The 18905-nt window shown below is 49.0% G+C and overlaps 1 protein-coding gene across 2 annotated transcripts in view; it reads right to left on the minus strand.

The window, feature by feature from the left end:
- Zhx2 (zinc fingers and homeoboxes 2) overlaps nt 1-18905 on the minus strand; it is a 160988-nt gene that overhangs the window by 19559 nt on the left and 122524 nt on the right. For both annotated transcript variants that reach the window (XM_026406671.2, XM_026406672.2), the window contains one exon: nt 134-2865. In XM_026406671.2, coding sequence (XP_026262456.2) covers nt 138-2651 — 2514 coding nt within the window. In that variant the 5' untranslated portion in view covers nt 2652-2865 and the 3' untranslated portion in view covers nt 134-137. The remainder of the gene's footprint in view (nt 1-133; nt 2866-18905) is intronic.

The raw sequence follows: 18905 nt of genomic DNA on the forward strand, positions 1-18905 counted from the left end.
TTTGTGTTAATTAAAAAGAGGAGAACGCTTTGGTCATCTGGGTGGACATCTCTGTACCACCACGGATATTAACCCTGCCCGTGAGAGAGGAAGCCAGGATTCTCCCGTTGCCTGGGTGAGCAGGTGGCATTACCTGTCTAGGCCTGGCCAGCCTCTGCAGGGGCGCCATCAGAGTCGGAGTCAGCCAGTTCCGTGGTGCCTTCTGCTGGGGTCTGACTCCAGCTGTCTGACCTGTCTGAGGTGACATCTTCCTCTCCCACGGTCACCTCCACATAGTCCACGACACCCGACTCCTCGTTCTCGTCGCTGCCCTGGCCGTCCCGGCTGCTGCCCTCTGACCGGTCTGAGGTGGCCTCTGAGGGCTTGGCTGGTAGACAGTCTTTCGCTTGCTCGTTGCCCACTTTCACTCTGGGGCCCAACTTCTCCAAGTCCTCTTGGCAGAGTGTTTTGGGGTCCTTGTGACACTGCTGTACCATCTCACTTGTGTTCTTGGGGCTCTCGGTGGCTGGTTTGGCTGCTTTCCTGGCTGTGGCATCATAGCCATGGTCATCTGAAATGGGCTGCTGCTGGTACTGCTCCATCCACTTCAAGGTTCCAGTTTTTAGCAAGCATCTGTTTTCCTTGAACCAACGCACGATCTCAGTTCGGACCAGGCCGGTCTTGGCCGCTAACTGGTCGTACTCCTGTGGGGTGGGCCACTGGGTTCTGGCGAACGTGCTCCTCAGGAGATGAACCTGTTCTTGATTCTGTGGAATCGCTGGTGAAGGGCTGGGCAGAGAACTGGCTAGCTGGGCACCCGCGAGCTGGTCGAGTCGAGACAGAGCACCATTGGGGGCCGCCACATCTGGGCCTTTTTTGCCAGACCCCATGGAATCCAAAACAGCTTGTTCCATGCTGTCCCGAAGCTTCCGCCTCTCTGAGAACCAGGAATCGATCTCTCTCCTGCTTAGCTTGGTCTCCACCCTCAGCCGATCCAGTTCTGCTTGGGTAGGAAAAGAGCTTTTCAAAAAGCTCTCTTCCAGGACTTTAACCTGACCTTGTGTTTTCTCTTTGAACTTCTGGGGGGCAAAGTCTGGGTACGCGTGGTATGTGCGACCGTGTCGGGAGGCTGCGATGGCCAGCTGGTCTTTGGCAAGGGATTCGCTGGTGATGTGAACGATGCCCCTCTGACACCGATACCGGTGGTCACTGAACCACTTCTTGATCTCGCTCCTGGCCAGGCCGGTGACCTCGATGAGCCGGTAGACCTCAGCATCATCGGGAAACTGGCTCTGGAGGAAGCTGGCCTTGAGGTGTGCTATCTGCAACTTGGTCTTCTTGCGGTCGCTAGCTGGGGTGGGTGGGGGGTGGGCCACCTTGGGCGGAGGCTCTGGCACCTGGGTGACGTGTGGACGCTTGGGCTCAGGGGCAGCTTGGGAAGTCACCAATGGTCTCTTCTGGCCATGGTTGGCCACTCCGGCCACAGCCAATGTGATGGGGGCACAAGAGACGGTTGTTGACCCGCTGGTCACCTGAGTCAGCACCAGGCTGGTCTGGCCAAGGATCTGGCATGGCAGAGCTGTCTGGAGGATGGGCTGTGACATCTTCGTGGGGGTCAGCTGGGCGGGCAGCACAGTGATGGTCGGGGGTACTGACTGGATGGTGCCGTTAAACATCTTCTTCCGGGCCTCCTCCACCTCCTCGGGGGACCAGCTGATGCCGTGTTTTAAGCGCTGCGTGGCAAACCAGATGCGGATGTGCTCCTCTGGGTGTTTGGAGGCAGCTGTCAGCCAGGACAACTCAGCCTGCGTTGGGTAAGGGAACTTGTTGAAGGAGTTGATCATGGTGGCATTTGTGTCCAGGGCAGAGTTGTATTTGGTAGTATTCAGTGGGACGGGGACCTTGGGGACAAGGTTGATATTTGGTGGCAGCTGTACAGAAGGCATGACGTGTCCTAATGTGTCTTGGAGGAGCTCCACACCTCCCAGTCTCGAGAGGATCTCAGCAGTGTCTGTCATCAGTCGGGCAGTCCCTTCCGCATGGTGCTCGTGGGTGGCCTCCTCGGGCTTCTTGGGCGGCTTCTTGGCATCTGCTTTTGGTTTTCCTGTCTTCATGATGGGGGTTTTGCTCACTGAGATGCCAGGATCATTGTCATTCCCTCCAGGGCCACTGGTGGTGACAGATGCCACGTGGTTGGTGGCTTCAATGGACTGCTCCAAGATGGTTTGACTGTTGCGTTTGATCAACTTCAGCTTGAAGTTGGTCTCCCCAGGATGGAACTTGGAGTTGTGGTCAGACAAGGAGTCGTACTTTTTGGTTGTGAAGTTACATTCGGCACACACGTAGAGGGGGTTGAGGATCACGTTGGGGTGCTGCATGTCCACGTGCTCCGTGAACTCGTTCAGGTTTTGGGTGGAGTAGGGGCAGTATTTGCATTCATAACCCCCTTGGAGTTTTTTGGACTGGTTTTCCCCCATTGATTTCACCTCTATCACTTCGTTCTCTTTGGAAGCGTTTTCGGGTTCTGCTGCCCAGCTATCCTTAGCGGTGTCAGGCTGTGGCATGCCCATGCCTTTTTCTTTGGCCCGGTCTGCCTCCTCGGACACGTCTTGTTCCACCACTTGGGATGTCCGGACCATGCACGGGGTTGTGGATTTTCGCTTGCTCGCCATGCTAGCAGTGTGCAATGGCTAAATTTTGGAGGAGGGTAGTGGGAGGGCAGTGAAATTCTTGGAATAAATCAGAGAAAAGGCTTTTGGCTTTATTCTCCCTCAAATGGCTTTGGCTTCCTTGAATGCTGTAGTCTCCCCTTGGAGTTTTCAGAATGATTTCAGCACAGAAAAGTGTAACTGCACCAATTGCTGCACACACCAGGTAGCGTCATAGCTGTGGGGCAGGAACAAAGACAGAGTCAGTGTCTCTTCCCAATGCAACAGAAACCAGCATCTCTTTTGGAGTTGCTCCCTTGACCCACCCCAACTGGTGGCCAAATCAAACACTCATGTAAGCCCAGATGGCACGAGCGCAGGCGCTTATCAACATGAAAGGTCATATTCTTCTTTTCCCTTCTCAGGAAGGAAGTGGAAACTGGCCTGCAGAGAGCAAACAGGAAGGGGGTCACCACTTCATGTTTAGAGACAAACACATACAGAAAAGGAACCGGGTATTGAGCTCTTCTGAAGGGGGAAGGGGGTTGTGAGATGTTGCTCAGGGGCTGGCGAGCTGCTTTTTATGGTCTCTCAGAAGCAAGATGCTGACCTGGGACCTGCAAGTAGGTTTCCGTGGGTGTTAGGAAATGGATAGGAACACATTGCTTCTTATCATAAAAGCAAAATCAGGATGGGAAATCCAGAAAGTAAAGAAAAGTATGAAGGAGAATAAAAACAAGCATTCTAAATATTGTAGTTTCTTCATTTCATTTGAACAGGGTCCTGTTTCTGTAAATATTGAACAAGGCAATGAGTTAAAAAATGCTGTCTGTGGCTGTGCTTAGGGGATACTGTGCATGAAGCATTCAGCCATTCAACTTCTGCTGGCTGTTTAGTTCCAATTTTTGGCTTTGATTAACAGAACTGCAATTCCTATTTCTGATAGCTTCCCTTGACAAAGGCCTAGAAATAGTTCTTGTGACCTGAATGGCTAAATTTTTGCCTCTATTGGTCTTTCCTCTGGCAAAATCTGAGAGGGTGAGCTTCCTACCCGTGTGACATAAAATAGCACCACTAAAAGGCCCTGCCAACTAGATAGGTGGGCCTCTTTCAATATGCTTTTATGCTTTTCTTAATAGCTAGTAAACTTGAGTTGTTTTAAAAGATTTTCTTGCCATTCATACGTATTCTTTTATCAATTGTTTATGCCATTTTAATATCATGATATTAAGTGGTTTATTACAAATTTGTGAGAGTTCTTTCTATATAAGAAATGTTAATACTCTGTTAAAATTTTTTTTTTCAGTCTATTGTTTACCTTGTAGTTTTCCATTGGGTGTTTTTATATGTTTAACATGTAGAAATTTTAATTTTTACATAGTAAATTTATCTTTTCCTTTTCTTTTGTGGCTTCATTGTGATTTTATATTTAGAAATTGATTCCCTTTCTTCACAGCTGAGACATGTTAACCCAAATTTTTAAAGAGTGTTTAAGTTTCATTTCTTACATTGAATTCATCTGGTATCAAATTTATCTTAGGTTACACCATAAGCACAATTCTAACCATTTTTCTTGAATGTTCCCTAATATCTCAGTAGCATGTATTGTGCTTCTGATCTAGCTATAGAGTCTTGCATTTATGCCCTGCTTTCAAAATGTTTTTGTACATTTCGAGTACAGTTCGATATCTGGTAGAGTGAGTTTCTCCTATATGCTCTTCTTTTGCAAAATACTTCTTGGTTATGAAGAACATCTGTTCTCATAAGTCAGAATCAAAGGCAAAACAATCCTATTAGAATTCAAATTTTGATTAGAATTGCATTAAACAAATATTAATTTGGGAATACAGACACAATTTGCTTGTTAGGAAGCGGGCCACCCTCATGCAGGAGTGGATGTGTGGGAAGCCTTTTATCTTGTGGCTAAAGAAGGAGGGACAAGTGTTTTGGAACAAGGATACCTGACCTCCTGGAGAAGGGAATGGAAGAGATGACCCATCATCCCTCACCCCTCCCACTGGCCTGGTTTCAGTCCCACTGAAGAGAGGGCCTTAGGGCAGAACAAAGAACTTGCCTTCAAGAGCTGCTAGGTTGCTGGGCACAGTGGTGCACACCTGTAATCCCAGCAGCTATGGAGATGGAGGAGGAGGAGGATGGTGAATTCCAAGCCAGCCTCAGCAACTTATCAAGGCCCTAAAAAACTCAGTGAGACCCTGTCACAGCCTGGGGATGTGGCTCAGTGATTAAGTGACCCTGGGTTCAATTCTCATTATTTAAAAAAAAAGAAAAGAAAAGAAAAGAAAGCTGCTAGGCCCACACCCACCTGCTGAGGGGCTCAGGTGACAAACCTGAGCAGCACTTGGGAGAGAGGTGTTTCCCCTGGTCAGCACAGAACCTGGCCCTCCAACATGGGAGCACTGGATGTTTCAGGCTGGGCAATTCCCTCAGCAGTCTGGGGTGAGGATCGTTCAGGGATGAGGAGAGGACATGGGAAAAGCAGAGAGTGACAGTGTCTTTTTGTCAATGTCACTGTAACTGATGTATCCAGTCTCCATCTCCACATGAGCTTCAGCCTCTGGAACCTGCTCTGAGCCTCAGGAGTTCATCTCCACCCACAGTCCTTCCCTCTCTCACTTGAGCCAATGTCTCTCTGCCTCCCCCACACAGTCACTCAGTCAGCATCCTGTCCACTCTGGTTTCAAAGCAGACCCAGTGTTGACCCTGCTCACCATTTCCACCTCTCTCCCCCTTGTCTAAGCCACCATGTCTCCAGCCTGCATTACCATGACAGCCTCCTGTGGTCTCCTATTTCTTCTCTCAGGAGCAATGCAGGGAGGTTTTGAGATCAGAGTTGGTTCATGTTTCCCCTTCTGCATGGAGCCGCCTCCTCCTCCCCATCAGGATGAACTCTGTTCCTTTGCAACAGCCTGCAAGCCGGGCATCTCTGGCCCATGCTGCCCTCTGCCTCTTGCTCACAGGGTCCAGCTGTTCTGCTAGGAGCATCGCTTTCCTCCCTGGCCTCTGTTCTATTCCACTTGCTCGTCTCAGGGCCCCCCGTGTTCTACTTCATCCCACCTTTCCTGACCACCACCCCTACATAAGTGATGCCTCTCCTGGCCCCTATTTCCTCATTTTGTTTTCTTCAAAGCGCAGTTCAAGGGTAACCAGTTTGTTTATCTGTTTTGTGGTGACAAGGGAGGAGGGAGTGAGCGTCTACCGACATGTTTGTGTCTCCTTCCAGAACAATGCTGCCCAGTATGGCAGCCACAGGCCCCACTTGGTTCTCTGAGTTAATGTTAATTAAAATGTAGTAAAATTAAAAACTCAGTTTCTTGGTCACACTAAGCCACATTTCTGGTGCTCAAGAGCCACATGTGGCTAGTGGATGTGGTGCTAAGTAGTACAGAACATTTCTACCGTTGTATTCGATGTTCTAGCGGACGGCACGATTCTAGAATAGCTCTCTAAGGCAAAAGCCTTCCACCGTGGTTTCCCCAGATACTAGAACAGGGCCTGTCCCACAGTATGTTTTCTGTTTTGCATAAATGTTGCCACATATTAGCTGCAGGAAGGCTACCTTGCTCATGTAGGCCAGTGAGGGATGGTAAAACCTCATGAACTTTCAGTTGTGTGTTTTTGCCTGGTGGTGTGTATGTGTGTGGGTGTGTGCTGGGGGTTTTATGAACGGAGCAACATTGTAAGAGAGAGATCCTCAAGTTCTGCCTGGGGAACTATTGACACAGCAGAATGTGGCCCAATTTGCCCCATTGGCTAAGGAGTTTTGGATATTTGTTGCTATTTTCAAAAGAGAAGCAGCAAAAGGAGACTTTTTCCCCTGCAGAGTAAAGATTTCAGGCAGCAGTGAGTACCAGAGAGAAAGAACCTTTCTTACAAGAAATGCCCATATTCAGAACAATTGAAATCTGTTGACAAGTGAGCCCACAGATACGGCAATTTTGGTGGAACATCCTGGAACATCTCAGTGTTTCAAAAACTGTGGGTTTGAACGTATCTCCTAAAACTTACTTGGCAACTAGGCAACCAGACTAGGTTGACCAGAAAGGGAAGGAAAGAAGGAAAGAAACTGGGGCGGCCTCAGAACCCACGAGGCCTTCATCTCTCAGGGTCCCCTGGTGGAGGCCTAAGAAACACTGCCCTTGGAAGCATCATCGTGGCATGACCAGGGGCTGAGTGTCTGTGGGGCACAGCATGGGGGCATCTATTTGAAAGGCTGTGGGCCACCAGTAAGGTGAGGAGCAGTTCCACGAGGCCTGGCACTCACCAGCATTAAGGCTGAAGTGTTTGGGGCAAATTCTTCATGTTTGGATACTCAGTGGTCAAAGTTGGCGAAAACAAAAAAGGGATAAACAAGTCAATGTATGAACAAGATGCTAAGACTGAACGCCATCAGCGTCCCTTCCATAACGAGTAGCAAGTGTCCTCACAGGCCAGCTCCGAGTGGCAGATCTTGCCCTGGGCCAGCTTCCTACAGGTCTGCACTGGACACTGGCTATCGACGCCAACCTGAAAACTGTCCACTTCGAGGGAGCAGGGAGTTGTCCCTGCCTGTAGAGGTTACCCAGCAAGTCAGAAGTGAGCACAGTTGAATATCCTGAGACCCAGGCAGAGGGGAGGCAAGAAGTTTCCTTTATTCAGAAACATGGTCTGCGCTGGACCTTTCTGTCTGGGAGTCCCACCCCTAGGAGAGCCAGGAGAGTGACCAGCATGCATGATGTGGAAAGAAAACAAAGCACCACAGACACTCTTGCCTCCTTGGTATGTTTCTGACATTGACTCAGTTTCCCTTTCATCCTCTACAGCATCTGCTGTGCACCCCAAAGAAACCCAACCACAAATGAGAGATGACAAAACCTTGTTAGCGATTGTGACTTGGGGGGTGGAGCAGAGCCTGGGTTCTGCATCTGTGGTTCCGGGTGAGATTAGGCTCTCAAGGAAGCCCCCTCCCGCCGCATCTCCTCCCCACCCTCATGTCCAGAGACAGAGCCACGATTTCCTGACCTTTCCCTACAAATGGCCTGCAGCCCCCTGGGGAAGGAAAAATGGGTCAAACTGCCAGACTAGCTCCAGGAAACTCTTCTCAAGGTGGGTGACATTTGCCTGGAGGTCTGTGTGGGGGACATGGCGGGGTGCTTGACCTCCTGGGGAAGGAGAGGAGTCCTGCTGAAGAGGAGCCTGCAGCTGGGGGTCTCCAGCCCGGAGCGCAGAGGTGGTGGGGAGCTGCGGCCTGGGGTGCTGGTGCTCAGGAGTGGCCAGCTCCCTGCAGATGGCCTCCAAGATTCCACCTTGGGCTTTGACAGGACACCACTTCTCATTTCAGAGCTTTCCACTGGGGCTGTCAGAGGAAATAACAGGGCTGTCTTCAACCTTTCAAAGGAAGCATCTTGTGAAGACATCAAAGCCAGAAAGGGTGCTTTTAGCTTTGCGAGGTCTTCCGACAGGGCTGTTAACAGATTCCGCCTCAGTTCATCCACGTGGATCTTTCTTTGGGAAGGGTTGTTTCTTTATGTTTTAGAACCACAACATGACCCCTCTCTGAAAGGAATACTGATGGGCAGGTGTGTTGGGGGATGTGGTGGTTGGGGCGGGAGGAATTTCTCAGCTCCAGATTCCCAGCTCTTCTCTTTTCTCTCTGTCCTTGCTATTTTATTTTTTTCATCTGCTTGAAGGAAGTTGCGTTTGGAAGGTCATTGGTGACCCTGAGTTCATTCCCAAGTTTTCTGATTTCTCCCATCCTCCCTTAAATCTAAAATTTGAATTTTGGGGGTGGGCCTCCGACATGGTTCCCAAACCATCACATATCACCTGCAGTGTTTTGCGAAAATACCCGTTCCCGGGCCCCAATCCAGACTCATGAAACCCAAACCTCCAGGCACAGGCCCCAGGATCCCGTATTTGTAGCCAGCAGCCCATGTGACTCTGCTGGGCAGCCAGGTTGGTAGTCGGGGCAATGAGACATCACTTGACCTCTTCCACTTGAGAGCTGGTTGGGCAAAAGCCGACTCTGTCCCATGGAGATGCAGTGATGTTGTGAGTGGCATTTTTGATGCAGAGGAGACTAGAGATAGCTGCAGCTCCCTGTGGGGTCACGGGAGTGGAGAACCCCCAAGGGGAACGATGAATGATTCAGAGGACCATGTGGAGATGGGGGGCGGGGAGAACTGCACAGATAATGATCTCCAAAAAGAATAGAATGCAGAACGTGGGAATTCAGTAACACAGGATCAAACAGCTCCGCTACCATAGGAGCCACTGCAGAGGGGCTGGCGGTTTGGTAGAGATGAGCTTTAAGAAGCTGTTCCCTGTTACCTGTGTTTTTTTATATTGCTAGTGTCTCAAGCAACACATTTTTAAAAAGAAAAGGGGCTTGCTGAGCTGGTCAAGCCTAGGCGGGATAGCTAAGGAAAGCGTCATTTCCATACCAAATCCTGACTCTTGCCACAGCTGCAAATGACGGCTACGATCTCCATTTTACAGAAAAGGAAACTGAGGTTCGGTGTCTTACACAGGACGAGGAGTCTCCGCTCTCTGCCTTTGCTTGTCACAGTTGTCTACTGGTGACAATTCCACTTCCTGATACTGGGTCTATAAGTTAAATTCCTCACAAATTGCTTGTGGCCTTCTCTCACTGGGAGCGTTCACAGGAGTCAGACTTCATGGAATTGTGATGCCCTTCAACTTGCTGCTCTGAATTCCTCCCTCATGGTCCCTCCTTGTTGAAAAAGCTTTGTGAGTGGCAATGGACGAAACGAGGTCTGTGGCTACTTCCTGCCCGTTAGCATCATCATGGATATGAGCACACAGGGCTCTGAGAGGAGGCGGGGTCTCCGGCCAGTGGTGGATTAGAGATGGTGGCTTCAGACAGGGTAGCCACTGAGGGGCGGAGAAAACCAGCTACACCTGAGAAGGCAAACCTGTCCCAGATGTGAGCCCAGGGTTTCTCCTTTACTCAGAAACACTGGGTCCCAAGGCGCAGAACCTTGCAGCTCTTCAACAGGTCCGCACATGGCCTGCGGGAGCCTTGCTCACCTTCAGTGCTCACCTGGCTAGTGAAGGTCGGGCACACGAGGGCCAGCCTCTGCAGTTTGAATCCTGGCTCTGTCATTACTAGTGGAGGAGTCCACCTTTCTCTGGCCACAGCCAGGCTGCCCACTTCACAGCCCCCAAACCCATACACCACCTGGAGCACCCCAGATGTATACACTAACTCACCACGGCCAGCCTTGGTTCCTGTAGTTATAACCCACAAGGTTGGACCGGATGAGAACCTAATGGGTGACTTGGACGAGTAATCTAGCCTTGGTGCAGAGGGGGTTGGCAGTGTGTTCAGACGTACAGTTCCACTGTGGTCCCCCACGTCATCCTTGGCTGCCAACCCTCTAGAAGGGGCTGTGCACTTACATGAGCTCATCCCCTGAGCTGTGCTGCTTGGAGCTCTTTTTGTTCATCTTTTGTTCTTGCCCATTGGATTTTCTATGGAAACTGTTCCAATATCTTAAATGCTCACAACCTTTTCTGTTTCAGTAGAAGGTTGTACCTTGATTCTTACTGGGAAAATCAAAGCCATCTGATCAAGGTCACAGATCAACATCACCTTCTTCCTCATCTCCCCACATCTCTTCTCTCCAGCAGGACAGAAGGAGGTAGTGGGTCTCACCATGAGAAGGCTAATCCCCCACCTAGCCTCCTTCCTCTCTCTCATCAGTTCTCTCTGCTATTGTCTCCCTTCATGGGTCACCTTCCCTCTGGGGAAGCATCTCAGTTTGCCAGTCCCCTAAAAAAGTAAGCAAAGCAAGCAAACAGGAAGAGTGAGACTGAATTTCCCACAATGGCATTATTCCATCACTGACTGCAAATCATTATTCCAACTCTTGCTTTCTGTGTCTTCTGGGTGATAGAGTCATCACGCCTTTGGGGTCTGGTGCCACCACTCATGGTCATGTTACCCTGGACAAATTGTGTCAATCTTTCGAAGCCTTGGCCTTTCTATTTCCAATTTAGGGAGGAAAATAGCACCCACACCAAGGGGTTGCTGAGAGTCTCTAGTGAGCTAATTTGCATAAAATATTTAGCTCGGTGCCAGATCTGTGATGATGAGCTCTGAGCTCACAACACAGGGTACTTGTTGTTAAGATGATTCACCACCAGATTTCTCAAAGGAAGTTTGCAGTGGACACTGCTCTCTGCTAGTCTTACTGCATGGTTCAGCCACTACCTGTGTGGATTCTGCTCTCCCTGCTTAAATACTCCAAACTACTGACTCTGGAGCAAACTGCCTTCCTTGATATCCCTCCCCCTGCTCCTCTGGGCTGTGTCCTGGTCCTCTTGGCCATTCCTTCTTTCCATTTTCTGCTCTTCACAGGTGCATCTCCATGCCCTTGACTCCTTCTCATCCTTCCCTTCATCTTCCTGGGGGAACTTATCATCTGAAAGCTTGCAGATGCGTTCAGATACCTGCCAAGCCGACCTCCCTGGCCCCATCCTTCCTCCAGAGCCCCAGGTTTTCCTTCCCAGACACTGGCTGCCAGCAAGAAGGTAGGATGGACCAGAGGGATTTGTAACTATGCAAAGGCTTGGGTGGCCACTTTACTGAAGCTCACTTTTAAACAAGGCCAAACTTCATGAAAACCAAGGAACATAATATATGAACAGAACATGGATGATCCATTCTCACTCCAGTAGAGAAGAGACTCTACTCTCCTAGGTGTCCCTGAAGGAGAACTTGGCAGAGGCTGGGCTGGATGGCCTGCAGTGTCCTCCAACCACATACTCTGCATCCATGACCTCTACTAGGATCTTGTGCACCTTACTTACATTTGACACGCTGAGAACCAAGTTTGTCTCGTGCCTCCCAGACCTGGACTTTCTATAATGGTCCTTACACTAACAAAAGTACCAGAAGCTACTGTTGTGCAGGCTGGGATCCTGGATTCTTCCTGCTCCTCCATTTCCCCCACCCCTTTTATCTGTACCCTCTGACGCTGTCCTGTAAGCCTCCTCATTCTTCGTTCCTCTGCTCCCTACCTCATGGTCGGGCCTGTGGGAAGCAAGCATGGTCTGTCCAGCATCCTTTCCCTCCTCTTCTGGCAGTGTCTGGGCAGTGTTTCTAGAGGAAAGGCCCACCCACTCTGGGCACATGTGGAACCCCAGCAGTGTGCATGGGACTGGGTGCTGATCAGGAAGAACATCGTGTCCTCCAGGAACCATGAGCGATTAGGGAATGGGCCCCCATCCAAGCAGAGCAGTTGGAATCAGTGCCATTTCGTTCTGGGGCTTTCCCTGGAACCACTGGAAATAAAAATATGCTCCTTGTCTGGAGGTGTTGAAGGGATCAGATGTAAGCCCAGAAGTGCTACTGGTTATCTTGTCACCGAGAGCCGTGTGGAGAGAGGCAGAGAACGGGCCCTGGTAACATCGCACTGTGTCTGAACCCAACAGACAATGGCTTTTCCATTGTGCCACTTTGTGGAAACCAGTTGGATGGGGCTTTCGGTCTCTTGTGACTGAAAACATCCCAGCGGACCCAGTTTCAGGCTCAACTTCTCCACGGCTACCATGTTTTCTAAAAGAGCCCTTCTCAGCCTTTTCTTGCCACTACGGCCTGCCGGGTGCCATGGCCACTCGCAACTCTCTCTCTCAGGTCCCTGCCATCCGAGTTGTGCTGGCTACAATTCCACACCCTTCCCTCTCCCTTAAAAAAGAATCTCAGAACATGAGTGGGAGTGACATTTTTATAGATAACCTTGTGTACTTGCTAATTGAGAGAAACAAGCCACTGACAGACTTCAAAACTTTATTTTTAGCAGCAGATTTCTTGCTGCCACATACCTCACAATGGACGCCATCACCGAACACCCTGTTCCTACATAGGAATCCGATTGCGTCATCTCTGTCTTCAGAACCTCCCTAGGAGTACTGGGAGCAAACTGAGAGAGACGCTTCTGACCATCCAACTCCACCACAGCACCCCGTTCCCTTCCTCCAACATTTGTAAAGTGAAATACAGCAGAAGACTATTCTTTTTCTTTTCTTTTTTTCCAAGAGACAAACATGAAACTTGGGAAAGAGAACACATTTTGTTCGTTTGTTCATTCATTCACTCATTCAGCTGTGCCAGACTCTGCTATGGATACTCAGGGAACAGACTGTGAGATTCCTGCCCTCCAGGAACCTACTGTCTAGGAGAAGAAGATGGAGAGAAAAAAAATAGGAAACAAAGAACCTTCAGGCAGCAGGAAGTGCTAGGCAGTTTTTTTTTTTTTTTTAAATTTTATTTTTTAAAAAAGACATGCTGATGAGACCTACTGTCAGTGAGATAGCAGGGAAAGCCTTCCGCCCAAGTCAGGCCTGGGGTGGGAGCCAGGTCAAGAAACAGCAGCCTTGGCAGCCAGTGACTCAATGAAAACAGGAGAGGAGCCTCACTCACCACTTGGGACATTTCACAATCACTGCAGAATCATTTTCAATTATTATATTATATATTGTTATATTATGTTCAAATATTATATCATGATGTTATAATATTATAATACTAATATTCTGTTAGTGTTTAAAATCCTATTCTTCCCAAAGACACTCTTTTGAAAGGTCTTAAAAAGCTTCATGGAGAAGTACAATTTTCATTTTCCAACGTGAAAACATAACTCTTCAATGGCTTTATAACGGAAAAAAGTTTTTCCTTTTCCCTACAGATGAATTGAGAGGAGTCCTAAGCCCTATGGCTCTGAGAGTCATCTGTAAGTGCAAGATCAAATATTAGGAGAAATTTTAGTCTCAGAGGGTAGTTTTTAAAAAGTAGGCAAGACGCAGAAGTACAGCATACATTTTTTTTGGAAGTGGTTAACATAAAGCACTTTTTAAAAAAAAATTGTTTTAAAGAGAGAGTGAGAGAGGAGAGAGAGAGAGAGAATTTTTTAATATTTACTTATTTTTTTTAGTTCTTGGCGGACACAACATCTTTGTTGGTATGTGGTGCTGAGGATCGAACCAGGGCCGCACGCATGCCAGGCAAGCGCACTACTGCTTGAGCCACATCCCCAGCCCAAGCACTGTCTTTAAAGTTATAAATCAGGACGTGGCACCCTAACCGACTCCTTAATGAGACAAGTGATGGAGAAAAAGCCAGAGTCAATTAGGTCCAGGAGCTCTGGAGTGGGAACAGTGAGGTCCATTCGTTAGGGCAGTTCATGAGATTTACTAAGAGACAGAATCTAAGTATGGTGTGAGGACCCCAAATTTTGTCCTCAACATTATGGTAAGACTTTAATGGGCAACCTGCCTGGGGCAGGTGGGTGACATTTCTCCCAGAAGGCTGGAGTGATGGATTCTATAAAGTGGCTGCATGTCCTGATGTCATGGTGGATTGGGATGTTTTGAGCTGCCTGTTAAGTAGGGTGGGTGAATCCACAGCTCTGCAATCAGGACAGAGGTAGGTTTAAATTGAGGCTCCATCCAGCCCTTTCCATTGGTGAGACATTCCACCTCTCCCGGTCTTGGTTTCTTCATCTATAAATCTGGGCCTAATGCCCACCTCATAAGATAGTTGGTATTAAATGGCATAGTGTGTATACACCCCACTTTAACATTAGGTACTTGCAAATGCTCAACAAATGGTGAGAAGGTGGACCAAGTGAAATCAGCTCCAGGATGCACCAGAACCATGCAGAAATCAGTGTATTAGGAAGTGACAGCTGATCACAATGGCTCACGACTACATTCAAAAGAAACAGCCTTCATGTGAGTGTCTGCCTGGGTTTCAAATCACAGATCTGTGACATGTAGCACTTTGACTTTCCCTCTTTTCCTGAGCAATAATCTTGAAAAAAAAAAGAAGCAACAGGATTAAAGATGAAGACATATTTTGAAACAGCTGATCCCTGATGCTCTCATCTTTTCCAAGGCAAAGCATTCTTTCTCCTTATAGGAAGAATCACAGCAGCCACCACCTCGTACAAGCACAGCCACCCACACACCCACACATAGAGAGCCAGGGCTGGAGAAGACTGATGTGTTTCTAAAGTGGAAAAAAAAAAAAGTCTTGCTGAGACAGAAACAAGAGGGAATCAATTCCGGTTTTATGTGTCACATACATAAATAAATAAGGCGCTATCAAATGTTTAAGATGGGCCTACTCTGATTTATAATCCATCAACTTCTGCTATCAAAACATTTAGCAAGGCTGTGAGACTACAGGGATTTGTTATATTGACAATTCCCGGTGTAACCTTTTCATTTCTCTCCTTGTGGGGATCCGTGCACACTCCATCTTCCTGGAACCGGGAGGGGAGGGAGATTTCTGTGTTCCCCAAGCAGGGAGCAGGGTAAGACAGGGCTTCCTTTTTCCCTCCCACTCCCAACCCCAGCCCCCAGACCATCCTCTGCATCCCCCAACCCACAGCTTTCTCCGAACCCCTTTCATCTCCACCTAGATAAAGGTAGAAGGTCTGGTAGAAGGTCTTCCACAGAGCCATTCACCTGAGCCAGAGACACCCCGACGAAACCACACAGGGTCAAACCACATCCAAAGGCTCTGCTTCTGCGTCTCTTTGCCTTGGTCCTAGGGTGTGGGAGGCTGAAAGATGGCCCCGAAGATGCTCAGGTTCTAATCTCTGTAACCTGGGAATGTCACTTTGCATGGCCATGGGGCTTATGACAGTGTGAAGGCTCTTGAGACAGAGACCATCCTGGACCATCCAGGACACAAGAGGGGGGCAGGAGGAGCTGTGACTCCAGAGGAGCGACCAGAGATGTGAGCAGGAGCAGATGTGGCCCGAGGCCCTGCGAGGACAGAGAAAGGCAGCACAGGCCACGGAACGCAGGTAGCTACTGGCAGCTGGAAGAAGTGAGAATCCTCCCCTAGATCCAGAGGACATGTCCAGGGAATCTGACCTTTACTGACCCCAGTAAAAGAATAAATGAATGGTTTTGTGAGCCACTAGGTTTGTGGTGATCTGTTTCAGCAGCCACAGAAATATAAACACAGTGGGGATGCTGAGCCTGGTTGCAGCCTGTGGGATTCCGGAGGCTCTGCCCCACCTCAGGAAACTCCTCCCTGCTTCTAGAGGCCCCTCCCACCAGCCCTGGTGATGCTGAGCCCCTGCATCTTCAGACTCTGCACAGAGCTAGAACTCCCACAGGACCCACCAGGCCCAGGCCACTGTTGCTGCCTTCAGCGACCCCAGAATTGCCACAGCTGGGATGATTACCTCTGCTCTGGATCTACCTCCAAATCAGGTTCAAGATTTATCACCTCGTTCCCCAGGGCTACTGTCCTGGTCCAAGTCACCCTCGCCTCTCCTCGGGGTCTCCTGCCTGGTTTCTCTTGGCCTGAGTCATGTCCCCTCTGCTCCTCTTCATTTATTCTCCAGGAAGAAAAAAATGTGAAATAAAAGTGGGAGTCATGTCTGCTGAATATGCTGGTCCTCAGGCCACACCACAGAGTAATGGTACCAGAACCTCAGCTTGGGACAAGCTGTCTCTCAAGTTCTCCAGGAGATACTGATGGCAGCTGGGTGGCAACCCCTGCCTGGAGTCTTCCAGAACACAGGGAGAAATGACTAGGTGCCTGCTGGATACCCTGGCGACACCCAGGGGTTTAGACACCGGCTCTGGGAGGTTGGAGGACTTTACCCTGAGGCTGTAAGAACCAGGCCTGTTTCTCAGTTGACCTAAGAAATATCTTCCTTGTCGTTTTTCCAGGTCTACAGTGAAGATCAAATGTGATAGGGGCAAAGGTGCCGCATGCTTTCTCTGGTCTCCTCCCTCTCTCCTTCCTTCCTTCCTGTTTTTAAAGGCCATATCAGTGATGAATGTTGCTATGGTTACAAGGTGTCCCACTCCCCTCAGTTCATCGATTGGAAACTTAATCCCTGAATACATATGTTAATGGCATTTGGAGGTGAAACCTTGGAGAGGTAATTTGTATTACGTGAAGTCAGGGTGGGGCCCCACGGTGGCATTGGTGGCCTTTTAAGAAGAGGAAAAAGAGACCTAAGCTAGCATAACTTCTGTCTCACTATGTGATGCCTTCTGCCATTTTATGAAGCAGCAAGATGATCCCGACCAGATCCTGGTACTATCCTTTTGGATGCCCAGAACTGTAAGACATAAGTCAATCACCCAGGGATAGGGAGAGGTATTTAGATATAGCAACAGAAAATGAAGTAAGACAAATGTCTTATGGTAGGTCACTAAATGGTGGCAGCTTTGTCTCTGGGCTCAAGTCTAACAGAGAAAAATGTGAGGTCTCAGGCACAGACTTCAGCCTTTCTCACACAGCCAGCAGGGCACCACACCGGGGCCTGTGGTTCCTGGAGGGTGCAGGTGTAGGCTCCTGTGTGTTGCTGCACCGTGATACTACTAAATAGCTTTGGTCAGGCAGGGCAAAACCCAGAACTGTAACCTGGACACAATTCCCTCAGCCTCATTCATTTTATAAGTGAGGAAACTGAGACCTGTGAGGTGTCATGGCCCACACAAAGGTAAGCAGGCTGGGGGGCTTTTGGCATGGCCTCTGGTATCCCATTGGAAGGTATGCCCTCCTGGATCCGGAGTGGCCCTCATGCCAGGAAGAGTAGCCATGCCTGCACAGGGACCAGCTTTGGGCTGAGAGGATGATGGTTCCGGTTGACCTTGCTGGTGTGATGTCCAAGGTGGATGGACCAAGGAGCAGGGTGCCCCTGTGCCAGCCACCACTCATGGGCCTGACCATGCTCCTGCACCTCTCTTACCCCTCTTTGTTTTTTTAAGAAGGGTTCTGAGTGACATGCTTAGCATGGAGCAGAAAATGGGAAGAAAGTTCTTTTTTAACGACCATCTTCATCACAAAGGCAAAATTCTTCCCATACCTGAACAGTGTGGAAGGGTTCCAGGAAGGTACCATTTTTATTTAAACTTAGGAAAGAACCTTTGGGGCTGCCCAGGATTTCACAACACCTCTTTCACATTTCTAAGCAGTTCTGTCAGCTGCTGCCCTTTTGCAGAAAACCACCATCTGCTTGATCCTTTTGGCCAACAGACCTCCCGTTTCTCTGCACCATCGACAATAGCGGCTCTGCTGACAGGAAGAAGCAGCCTCAGGTCCACTGTGCACCTCAGCACAAAGCTTTTTTACATGCACCCACTTGCAGAAGCCTCATCACCTTGAGGAGCAGAGCAGGAAATACCAGAGCCTCTGTTTTCCCCTGAGGCCACAGAGGCTGTGAAGGTTTTCTTCAGTGATCCATCTCAGAGCCTCCATTACACCTGCTCTCTGCTGGCAACTTCCGGTTTGCACAAATGAGTAACAGGCAGGCTGTTACCTTCCTATTGTACAAATGGGAGATAGAGTGCTGAGCTGACCTGGAGACCAAAGCCAGATCTGCCTTTGGCCCCTGTGGTTTCAAACAGTATTAGTCAAGAACAAACAACCACATGGCATCCATAGCTTTTTATACGTTAGATTTGGACTAGCCCCTGCTGTATTCTCTAGGTCATACTGAGAGAGTGCCAGCTACGTGCACAGAAGGGCAGGAAGCAAAACAATATTGATTAGATTTTTTTTTTTTTAGACAGGAGAGGCGTGACTTTGTAAGCACAATGCTCCATCCTTTTCCAGAGGAATCCCCAACTGTCAGTCTTAATGTACTAATGCACTGTGACTCTGGGAAAGGAAGCTTGGCCAGCACATGAAGAGACACATGAAGATACACGTTGATGGAGATCAAGAGAAAACTGAACTGAGGGGAGGGAGGTTTACTTTTGGGCCGATGGAGTGGATAAGAGTCATTCAGGGGCACTTGCTGACAAAGGCGGGAAGAGGAAGAAATTCCAAGTCACCATGCCCAGGGTCATGGGAGAGGAGTTGGAAAAATGCTGTAATAGCTAGCTTGCGTGATGGAGGGACCATCTCCGAGGTGAAAGGCTATGTTGGCCTCTCCCCCAGCTTCTTTGTTTCTTGGGGGGAATAACAGAAGTGATTACTCACAGATGGTTGTGGGGACTCAAGTAATATGGTCAATTGAAAAAAGTGCATAACACATTTTGATGGCTGGAAGCCTTCGGTTTATGTTAACTATGGGATAATAAGACCAACAATAACAACGACCACAGGATTAAACACACACACACACACACACACACACACACACACACACACACACCCAACTCTTCCCAAGCCGAGATGATCAGCTGGCTTCCTCATTTCTTCTCCCACACTCTGGGGATACCAAGTGCTCTGTCGCTTGGGCTGACAAACACAAAGTCACCTTGAACACTCTCTGG

The sequence above is a fragment of the Urocitellus parryii genome, chromosome 7 (genome assembly GCF_045843805.1).
Source record: "Urocitellus parryii isolate mUroPar1 chromosome 7, mUroPar1.hap1, whole genome shotgun sequence".
Lineage (NCBI taxonomy): Eukaryota > Metazoa > Chordata > Mammalia > Rodentia > Sciuridae > Urocitellus > Urocitellus parryii.